The 11,595-nt window shown below is 43.2% G+C and overlaps 1 protein-coding gene across 1 annotated transcript; it reads right to left on the reverse strand.

The window, feature by feature from the left end:
- Positions 1-213: 213 nt before the first annotated feature.
- Ccer1 (coiled-coil glutamate rich protein 1) lies at positions 214-2,017 on the reverse strand. Its single transcript, XM_048418787.3, has one exon. It carries the CDS (start codon positions 1,649-1,651, stop codon positions 452-454), a length of 1,200 nt encoding a protein of 399 aa, XP_048274744.3. The 5' UTR covers positions 1,652-2,017; the 3' UTR covers positions 214-451.
- Positions 2,018-11,595: the final 9,578 nt, after the last annotated feature.

Below are 11,595 nucleotides of genomic sequence, written 5' to 3' on the forward strand. Positions count from 1 at the left end.
GGAAAAGACTCTTCTCGGTGCCCTCAGTGACAAGGGCAGTGTAAATATTCAGTGGTCACCATGCATGCTTCTTAAGCATGTGACAGTCAAAAGTCTGTGGACTGCAAGCTCATTAAACTTAATGCTGTTTGATATTGCAAAAAAAAAAGTTTGAACTACAAAATCTCAGTTGTCTGAAGAGGGAGACAGCAAATGAAAATATTCAAACTGTAGTAATAAAATATTTGGCCTTTAATCATTTCCAATAAAATATATCTGAAATCTTTCTTTCCCCCACCCGTCACAGTCATACACAAACACACCAATGTTTAAATATTTTATAGTGGCCAACGAAGGTGTTTACACTGATGTTTATTAATGGAACTCGCTTTTGAATTTGCATTTAATAAGTTGTTAATCCCCATTAGCCTCAAATCAGTTCCTTTTTGTTTCTCAATTCCCTTTCTGAAGGCTAACAGCTAATGTCCGGTACCATAAACAGATCTGCCTCTGGCACGTTGGGAATTATTTGTTCTCGGCTTAATAAGTCGTAGTTTATGAAGTTCTCTCTTTCCTCTTCGTCCCCTACTAGGATTGACAAAGGCATTCCCAGAGGCAAGAATTTGTCTTCCTCTCTCTGCTGTCCCTCCTCCAGCCCCTCCTCTTCCAACATATCCTCCTCTTCTTGGTCCTCTTCTCCTTCTTCCATATTGTCAGCCTCGTCAACTTCCTCCTCATCCACATCTTCATCCTCTGCCTCTCCATCCTCCTCGTCCTCCTCCTCCTCGCTCTCCTCCTTTTCATCACACACCTCTCCACACTCATCATCGTTTTTCTCCTCCTCCTCTTCCCGCTGTGGGGTGGGAGACTGGATTTGCTGCACTGGAGCGGGACTGAAGGTTAGAGAGGGATCCTGCATTAAGCCATACAGATCTTCAGGCAATCTGTCCTCTACCTCGACGCCGCCATGAGGCCCCTTGTTGACGGTGGAGCCTCCCGGCGTGGTGCCACCGGCCTGGGCTTGCTGAGCTCTCAACACCGCCTGCTGGCGCTCCATCTTCTCTTGCTGCCTCATGTCTTCATAGACCTGGTTCATGATAAACTGAGTGGTGTTCCGAGGCGCTCTCATCCCAGGCGCCCGCCACCCGTAAAGGTTGACTGGCCTCAGCAGCTTGCTCAGGTCTATTGGTGGGCTCCTCGGGAAGGAGCGACGAGGGTGGCGGCGCAGGCCACGGCCCCTGCGTCCCCAGCGCTTCTTTCTGCCAGGGGGTCTCTCCCAACAGGGGTTCCAGTGTCCGCTCCAGCAGCAACAGCAGCAAAGGCAGACCGGTTGCAGACCATAGGCTCGGATCATCTGCGCTGGGCACAGGGGGCTCTGGAATGCCATCAGAGGTGGGCGCCAGGGCTCTCCGCAGCGTCCCCAGTTGGAGTACACCGCCCAATAGGGCCCTCTGGGCGGTTGGAACCATGGGCCAGGGCTATGCTGTTGCTTCGGTTGTTTCCTGGGAGCCTCATATTCAGCTTTGGTGCCATCACGGTAACGCCGCTTGGACATCTGAGAACCCCTCTGCCTTCGGTGGTAGGAGGACCAAGTGCGCAATGGAATGGAGGATGCCCAACCGCCTCCGCCCAGATTGAGGGGATCTTCCCTTTCGTTGACCGTCTGGGTCATGGTTTAGGGATCTCCACGAGGTCTTCTTAGTGGTAGCCTCCTAGGTGCTGTCACTTAGGCCAGATCCGATGGTCAATCAGAAGAGCCTTTCTGCTGGTCCCTAGGGCCAGGTGCTTGTGGCTGTGACCTCGCCTGAACTCTTGCTTCTCCACTCGCTAGCTCTTCCCTTCAGAATCACTGTCTTTCGCACCTGGGTTGTCTTGCCCAGGTGATTTGGGTGGGGTAAGGATGGTGGGGGAGGAAGGTGGTGGTGGGCGATGAGCTGTGAGAACCACTCCCGGGTCCCTCACACACCCGCCTCACACGAGGCTTGGGCTGGGGACGGGAGAGGCAGGGATCGCTTGCGTGTTACCTTGCTCCTCCCTCTCAACCCAGGTGCTTCACCGTCGCCGTCCTGGCCGGACTGAATGGGCGTGGGCAGTGGCAGCCTTTAAATACCTGCTGGGGCCTCCCTACCCCCACCCCACGTTCCCACCGCGTCCTTGGTTGCCAAGGACGACAGCCAATTGGATTGGACATGGCGCTGTCTGTGAGGAGGAGGGGTTCCCGCTGGAACTAGAGGTCCCCTGAACATTCTCAAGGGGTTTTGTGACGCAGGATTTGAGGCTGAGGTAAAGGTGGGCAATGCTCACACCCTGGCAACGCTTGGGGAAAAGGGAGGTATTTGAAATTTCTCTTTTAAATCTGTTGGGGTCTGATGGAACATGGGCCTTCTCCTTCAGCAGGGTGGAATGGGAGAACGCTTTTTCTACCGCTCTGAGAGCGGCTGCGGTAAAGGAAATTGGGACCCCATTTCTTCCCCACTCTTATAAGTTCAGAAGTCGGACTGGTGGCACATGAAACATGACCACAAACATTTACTACGTGTGCATCCCAAGCATGTAATATCCTTGCCTTCGGCCAGGCGTTGTGGCACACGCCATTAATCCCAGCATTCGGGCGGCAGAGGAAGGCAGATTTCTCTGAGTTCTAAGCCAGCCTGGTCTACAAGAGCTAGTTCCAGGACAGGTTCCAAAACTACAGAGACACCCTGTCTCGACAAACAAAACAAAACAACAACAAAAATCCCTGCCTACTTCAAGAGAGGATGACCAGGTTTCATAGACTCTGGAACTGAAGGGACTTTGCCCAAGGCCTTGGAGACTGATGAACTTTACTGTTAGCCTTTAAACCCAAGCCTGTTTGACCGTAGAGATAAGTTCATAGCATCCTCCTCCTATCAACTCATCTTTAGTAGACCCCTTATGATATAATGGAATACATATGAAAAAGCACCGTACTTAATTCTAGTATTCCCCAGATGAATCTGTTGGTTAAACATTACCATGGAGCACGACATGGAGCTGATTTTGAGAATAGGACTATTCTGAGTCGTGTCCTAGTTAAGACATGGTATCTGACTCAGGTAAACAGGTATGAATCAGATTCACCTTGCCATGTAAACTCTTAAGAAGCCTGGGTTCCTTGTTCATACTATGAGCATGTTTCAGTTGTATAGAGAATGTATTCCCTAAGGTTGGAAGGAAGACTGAAAAGAAAGAAGCAGGTATCCCTAAAGATTCAGCAACGTAACCATCACTTTCATATTGGCTTCTCATAAAGAATACGTCAAGACACCTGGCTCTGTATCTGAGCAACAGCAGGCATCTCTCCCCTCCCCCAGCCTCGAATCTTGAGCCTGAGTTTTTGTTTATTTGTTCTGTATTATTTTTTTTCAAAAACATTGACGCTTGCCAGGCTTGATCGCAGAGGAGAGAGAATAAAAAAATCTTAGACTATTACTATCATGTTACTGTGGTGAGCTGAACTGTGGAAAGCAGAACTCTGCCCACTGAAGACACCAGCCAAGTAAATGTCAGAAGAGTGGATGTGCAAAAGTCTTGAGACTGCTAAGGTCAAGTGTAAACCTTCTGAAAACGGAGACCAGAATGGGCTTCCTAGAGTCAGGACTCCAGTTGTCTTGGGAATGTAGATTCCACAGATATCATTCAATTCCCTTGTAGAGTTCCTTGCTTAAGGCAGCCTACTGGGCTGGAAATGCAGAGATATGACACTTTTAGCCTCCAAGGATCATGTTATAGAGGCATACTCACGAGCTGGAAGACATGGCTACCGTTAGCTCAAAATGGCACAGTGCCAGCCAAAGTCTGTTTATTAAAGGACTTGATATGACTTTAAAATGTGATATCAATAAATGAATATATAAATAATATAATACATAAGTAAATATAAATATATGGTAGTCAAAACATATATATATATACATTATTATAGTAAAATTCCCCCTTTCTAAGTTTAAAAAGATGTGTATCATTTTACCAGTAATTTGCATTCATTGGTTTTTGATCACTTGATGTGACTTTTTGTCAAACACAGTATTAGCATTATTTTGCTAGTTGTATTGTCTACTAAAACACAGTAATTGTGTTTACTGTGCCTATGTGAGTGCCTGACACACATGAGCAGGTGTCTACAGAAGACAGAAGAAGGTGCTGGATCTTCTGAAGCTAGAATTACAGGTTACTGTGAGCTAAACCACGTAGGTGCTAGGCACTGACCTAAGGTCCTCTGCAAGAAGAGCAAGCACTCTTAACCACTGAACGACTGACCTCTCAGTTAGAAAATTCCAGAATTTTCTAAACTTGGGACTATAATATAAGCTTTTTATATACTGGAAGAGGAATGCCGCTATGGGTCAAGGTGTTTTGCTGGCACAGTAAACACTACAGTCAGGAGTGTAATGGGGATTTTAAAAAAAAAGACTTTTGTACTTCATTTATGTACGTTAAATGTTGACAAATGAAATACTCTGATTCAGACTTACAACAAGATATACTTATAAGGCCCATATATTGCTTTAATTTTCCATCTTTGCACAATCAAGCGAGGTTGCTTAAAGCAGCACGAGCTCATATGTCAGCTTCCAACTGTTAGGACCCCAGGAGTAGTAGAGCCCTCCTCTTCTGTAAGGATTGACACAAGCTAAGAGGAAAGCACTGCTTTAGATTGCCACCTAAAAACCAATCACAAAATCATGTATGTTATTGGGAGAATTCACGCTTGTGAGTGAAAACCCAGCCATTATTCTGTGAACTGCAAATTATTGTCATAACTGAAAGGCCATCTGCAAGAACACGGAATAAATGTCAGTTGCATGCACTCAACTTAATGCACATAGTTTCTTACGTTATTAAATGGTAAAAAAAAATCACTTTAATTTTTCCTAGCAAAACATAGCTTTCATGTTGTGTGTGTGTGTCTGCCTGTCTGTCTGTTAGCCATAATAATGGCCATGGTATTTGTGGAAACAAAATCATTGGTGTTCATCTTATACTTTGTTTACTAAATCCAGTAAAATATGTTTTATCTATTCATCAGTATTCACTTTATTTGGACAGTTTTATGATGTTGTACAGCGGCACAGGTTGGCATGCTTTATACTACATTTTCAATGGAAAAACATATATAACTGTTTTGGAATCCTAACACTTGGTGGCAGTAGTAGTTCATCCCAAATCAGTCAGTATTCATCTCTATTCAGAATAAAGAGAAACAAATGCCTCATTTAATATATATATATATATAATTATAATAGAATTAAATTACCTACTTCCCCTTTTCTCCCTCCGGTTCCTTTCATGTATCCACCCTCCAACCCCTGCCATGACACCCCACTCTCAAGTCAATAACCCTTTTCTTTGATTATTATTGTTACACGCATGCAGATGCATACAAACACACACATGTTGAATGCACTTTTATACTGTATGTGTGGTTTCATATATTTCATACATTGTTTTGGGTAACGGGTAAGGGCACTCATCTCTGTGACAGGCTAATTCTCCCTCTCCAGACAGTCATTAGCTGCCTGCAGTTCTCTGTCTGAGGCTCGACCCCTCAAATGCACTCCCGGTCACAATAGCCTGTCTACTGATACTGACATACTTCTGATCTTCTTCATACAGTCATTCCACAGCCGACAGTTAGAATACTTCCTGGTATTCTAACTCTTATGATCCCTATGCTCCCTCTTCTGAACCGTAGATGCAGGAGCTGGGATACAGATGTATATACTGGGGCTGAGCTCCCCACCATCTATCTCTTCACCTCTGCATAGTGTGCAGTTGCAGCTTTCTCTGATGGTCTCCATTTGCTGTAAAAGAGACAATTTCTCAGATGCAGGGCGGTAGCTACATTTATCTATGGGTATTAAGGGTAAGATTTGGAATGTAGTAAGGCATCATGGTGGTCTAGCAGAGTGGTGATAGTAACTTCTCTTCTAGGATGCCTGTATTACTTAGTGTAAGGGAAAAGGGCCAACTGAAGCAGAAAAACTAACCAATCCCTGAGCAGGAAACCAACCAATCCCTGAGCCCCTAGACTCTTAGCCCAGAGTCAATGAAAGAAACACAGTTTGGTCATGAAATCAGAGCCATCTCTGCCCCTGACCCTTACCAGGGAAAACTAACTGATCCTTTTTCTCTCTGGGAAAACTCTACCCTTAAGAAACCCTATATTAGCCTCTCTGCCTGTTCAGTTGAAGGCTGCCTTTCTCCACTCTGGCAGAGGTAGCCACTCTTCTGGACCCCTTTCCAAATAAACCTCTTTCTCAAAAGAGTCTTGGGTGATGATCTTCATTAGCCATTGCAGAAGAGAAGAACCTGACTGAGATGTTTCTTAGGGGACAGAACTGAAAAACATTGCTGAGACCATCCTTTGGGGTGTGTGTTGCGAGGGGGGGGGGGGCTGAGCATGGCAGAGCAGACAAAGTAATAACTTTTTGACAGAGCCAGAGGAGATTGCTACATTTCTGCAGGGACTTCCCCTTTAACAGAGTGTTAGCCAAAGAAGTAACATGTTGGACTGAAGAAGAAGAAGCTGATAGGATTGCTAGGACATTCCCTTAGGGGAACAGAAAAGATCTCATCTGTAGCTGCTGTCCAGGAGAGCAGTGAGATAGCTATATTTTGCAGGGAGACCATCCCCCACTGCACCCCAACTTCAGGTAGCCTGGCTTCCTGACAAGTCAGGACCCCTTTCTCTCTAGGCCTGAGCTGTCTTATTGCGACTTTTGACGCCTTTTTGCAGCTCGAAATAAAGCCCGGCTTTCTGATTGGTCAGGGTATCGTTACAGCTCCAGAGCTATAACACTTCCACTCCCCTACAGTTAGGATTGCTGTTGCTATGGTGAAACATTATGACCAAAAGGAAATTGGGAATGAAAGGTTTATTTAGCTTAGACTTCCACATCTTAGTCCATCAGTGAAGGAAGTTAGGACAGAAACTCAAACAGGACAGGAACTCAGAGGCAGGAGCTGATGCAGAGGCCATGGAGGAGTGCTGATAACTGGCTTGTGCTCTGATTTGCTCAATTTGGGCTTTCTTAAGAACCCAAGAATACCAACTCAAGGATGGCACCACCCACAATGATCTAGGCCCTTCTGTATCAATCACTAATTATGAAAATGTCTCATAGGTCTGTTTACAGCCCCATCTTATAGAGACATTTTCATAATTAAGTTTCCTTTTCTCAGAGGACTCTACCTTGTGTCAAGTTGACATAGAACTAGCCAGGACAACTGACCCCTTTGTCAACTTGACACAGCTATACAGTACTGGTAAGTCACATTTCCTATCTTGTTCATTTTCAAGATCATTTACTAATATCACCATTGCATTATAAACATTACAAATTTTAAATGTCCCATGGTCTTTTAAAGTTTGATCAAACACTTAAAAATTCTGTCTCTAACGTATCCAGTCTCTTTTAAATTCAAAGTCTTTTAAAACCCATTATCTCTCAACTGTGGTCTCCTTTCAAAAATTAAAAATTATTTAAAGGCTTTGTTACTTCAAGAGGGAAGAACAAGGGCACAGTCAGAATCTGAACAAAGCGAAACCAACCTCCCTCTGAAGGCTCAGGAATCACTAAAGAAGAGGGGGCGAGAAGAATGTAAACGCCTGAAGGAATGAATGACCACAAGGAAACTATCTTCTGCATACAGCAGGGTAGTTGCATATATAAACTCACAGTCTTTTCAACAGCTTATTTAACACCCATGCAATCCCATGCAAGACGCACTCCCAGAGAGAAGTTGGGCAAACAAATACCCAAAGCCGTAGAAATGCTGGCAGTTATTAGCTGTGGGAGAAAGGAGGCAGCTCGTGTTCTTTTTAAGTCTAACGCCTGGTAAGCTGACTGCTCCCCAGTGGCAGACCACATGTCCGAGAATATGTGAGCAGCAAATATTGACCTTGAAGGATTAAATAAAACATACAAAGTTATGTGACTATACGAAGCATTAGTGATGAACTGGGAAAGTTTTTCCAGGGAGGGAAGGTGGGCAGAAATGATCAAAAACTTGCATGAAATTCTCAAAGATATAACAAAAATATGTTTTAATTGTTTGGATACAGGTGATTATGAAGGGGGCATTGAAAAAAGGGGAATGAGTAGCTTCGACTGGGGAGACGGGAGGAGAACATTACAAAAAGAGAAGGAGGGAGCTGGGATAAAGAACACTAAGGATGTTTGAAAAAGACATAAAGAATCATATTTTTATATGTATATAAAATTGTGCGTGCACACACACACACACACACACACACGTGATGTTAAGTCACTTAGGGTGATAATGTTCCTTCTAAGAGACTAGCAAAAACTCCAGTATCAAGCCCAAGAAACCTCTGTTCCAATTGTTGGTTGGATGACACCAAGAAACTCCCAAAACATTATAGGCTGCTGTGTTCACCCTTGGTTGCCTCCTAGATGTTCAGTGTAGGTCCATATTGCTGAAGACACCACATAATTCAGAGAGGATTCAGAAGATTCATGCTAGATCTGTCTCACCAAGCTCCTCCCTGAGAACTAAGTTCCTAGTACTGGGCATGGTGGGGGAGGGGTTATATAAGCTGTAAAGACAGGGATGGAAGCAAAAGCCTCACCTAACTGTGGCACTTGTGAACCCCAACAAAGACCAGCGTGGCAATATGTCCCTAAAAATGCAGCAGTAGCGCTTATAACTTGGTAGTCACCAACATCTATCTAAGGGAAGTAAGACCCACTTAACAGAAGGGAAATACCATCTGAGACTGGAAACTAACCAATTAACCACAGCCTGTGAGGTCATGGGCCTTAGAGAAGACCCCGCTATCGTTTTCTAAGCCAGTATAATTCCTAACTTCATTTTAAAGACTTATTCTTACACTCAGTGTCTAAGTGTAGTTCTAATTCAACGTCAAAGGAGTTTATGTTTACCGTAGTTGGAGACCTTTCCAGAAAACCACAGCTCATCAAAATGCAATGAGCAGTTCACTATGAGGTACCCAGCCCAAAGTGATACATGTACAATACAACTCATACACCCAAGGGTCAAGAACATGGACGAAGATGCGGTGGAAGAATTGGAAGAGTCATAGGCCTAGGAAATATGCCACAAGATTAAGTCTCTTACATACGACAGGGAAGTTCTACACGGGAAAGCTTTACACTATGGCTGCTTGATCAAGACTGGAATAATTCTAATGCCAGGTAGATGGAGGAAATCTCATGGGGCCCCAAACTTAGATAAAGAACTGTAGAAAATTATCAGCTACTGAGACAGGAAGAATCAGTCTTTCCTTAGGGATAATTTCCCTCATTGGGTTATCTAATACCAAGTGGTCAGCCCTGAAAACATATAAATAATATACTTACTCATATGTATACAATTAAAGGAAAAGAAGTGAGCATTTGTGAGGGAGTGAGAGAGCTTGGGGAAATTACTTATTCCTTGGGGATTTGGGAAGCTATACAGCTAATGTACAAATTCATGAGGTATGGGTTTTCCCATCTATCAGCCTTTAAGTCGTCTTATGAAGAGATGCTTAATGTTACGATAAACACAGAGAGTGTTTTCTATTCCTATCAAGATAATGTACTTAAAAATACACGTGTCATGTGTATAGTCTCATTCGATATCAGCTTTTGAAAATGCTATTAATCTTGCAATAACTAAGGAGTTTCTGAAAACCGAGAAAATAGACAGTATTAATAACACAGGGAAAATGTGTGCTCTGTACAGGAACTCAAGGAAGGAAACTGGAGCAAGCAACCATAGAGGAAGACTTCTTACTCCTTGACCCACTGACTCAGCTAGTTCTGTTGTATATGCCGCACCCATCTGCCTAGGAATGGTGCTGCCTGAAATAGATGGGGTTCTCCCACATCAATTATCCTTCTCAAGAAGGCCTCTCCATTTAGAAAGAGGCATGCTTCCCATGGGCTTCAACAAAGCATCGCACATCAAGTTGAGGCAGGACCAAGCACCCCTCCTTAACCCATTAAGGTGGGGTTAGGCAACTCAGCAAGGGGAATGGGTTCCAAAAATCCAGCTTAAGCACCAGAGTGGATCCTGATTTCACTGCAAGAGCTCTACAAATAGACCAAGCTACACAACTGTCACATACATGCAGAGGGTCTTGGTCAGTCCCTTGTCAGCTCCCATATTAGAAAAAAACTGCTCTAAAATTTGAATAATCATTTTAATGTTTATGGGTAATGGATATATAAATGACATAGAATGAGGGAAAATTTGGTTATTGCGATGTAGCTGAGGAGTCTAGAGGCGAACCTGTTTTACTTTATTGCGTGCACATAGTATCGTTGCTGTCTAAATATATATTTTTATAGCTGTAGATTGGTGTAGCTCTCAACCCTTATCAGTGAAGTTTCTTTTGCAGCAGATGGAGGTTAATACAGAAACATAAAACTAGTCAAAATGAGTGTAAGTGTTAATGATGCTCAACCCTAGGTGTAGAATCTATAACAAAACTCTACCCTGCTCAAGGCTGAACTAAATACATTTAATATCTTGTATGTCAATTTCATAATAAGAACTTAATAGTATTAAGAACTTAATAGTATTTTACCCAGAATCCTATTTCTTTGACTTTATCCATAGAAGTACTCTCAAGCATATAGTTATGTATGCTCAAGCATGGCCATTTATAATTTTGGTATAATTGCAAAATTTGAGTATTCATGAAATGGGATAACAATGTCTCAGAATTGCAGGGGCTGTACTCACGTGGAAATGTTCCCAGGGACTATTTTGAAATTTTAATAGTAAGGTTCAGAATACTTAGTATCTTTTGCTCTTAAAAATGAATGCTCATGTATACAGACATGTAACAGTTCTGGGTACTATGCATTCAATGTACACGTGAGCACGCGTGCACACACACACACAAACTCACATATATACATATATTACATTTGGAGAAATATATTTCTTTTCTTTATTTTCTTCTTTTTCTTCATTTTATTTTTGGTTTTTTGAGACAGGGTTTGTCCATGTAACATGGAACTTGAACTCAACTGAGAATTGCCTGCCTATGTCTCCCAAGTGCTGGGTGGGATTTAAGGTGTGCACCACTACCAGTCAGCAGAAATGCATTTCTATAGAAGGAGGAATTACTTTCCTTTTTTCTGTGAGAATTTTTTATAGAGGTATATAAGATCAGTAACTGGAACCTGGGGTCTTGTATGCAAGATCAAGTCTTTTCCATTGTTTCAGATTTTAACCATGTATTTACATCATTATACATTTTCAAAGCTTTAAAAAATCCAGTCCCCTTAAAAAGTTTTTTTCCTGCTCTTCTCCAGGGCTGTTATCATGGCATTTTCAGTATGTTGCATATCCTATACATTATTTTCAAAGGTAGAGAAACACAGTCTTAAAAATGTTAGATGTCCCATGCAGGCTCCCTAGCTGTCAGTCTAGAGTTCTTGAGCTCCCACGACAGGTCTCAGGTCAGCTGTCTCTGTGGGTTTCCCCATTATGATTATGACTGCCCTTGCTCATATATTCCCCCCTCCTTCTCTTTGACTGCACTTGGGGAGCTCTGCCTGGTCCTTGGCTGTGGATCTCTGCATCTGCTTCCATCAGTTACTGTATGGAGGG

This window comes from Myodes glareolus, chromosome 26 (assembly GCF_982192425.1).
Source record: "Myodes glareolus chromosome 26, mMyoGla1.1, whole genome shotgun sequence".
In the NCBI taxonomy this organism is placed as follows: domain Eukaryota; kingdom Metazoa; phylum Chordata; class Mammalia; order Rodentia; family Cricetidae; genus Myodes; species Myodes glareolus.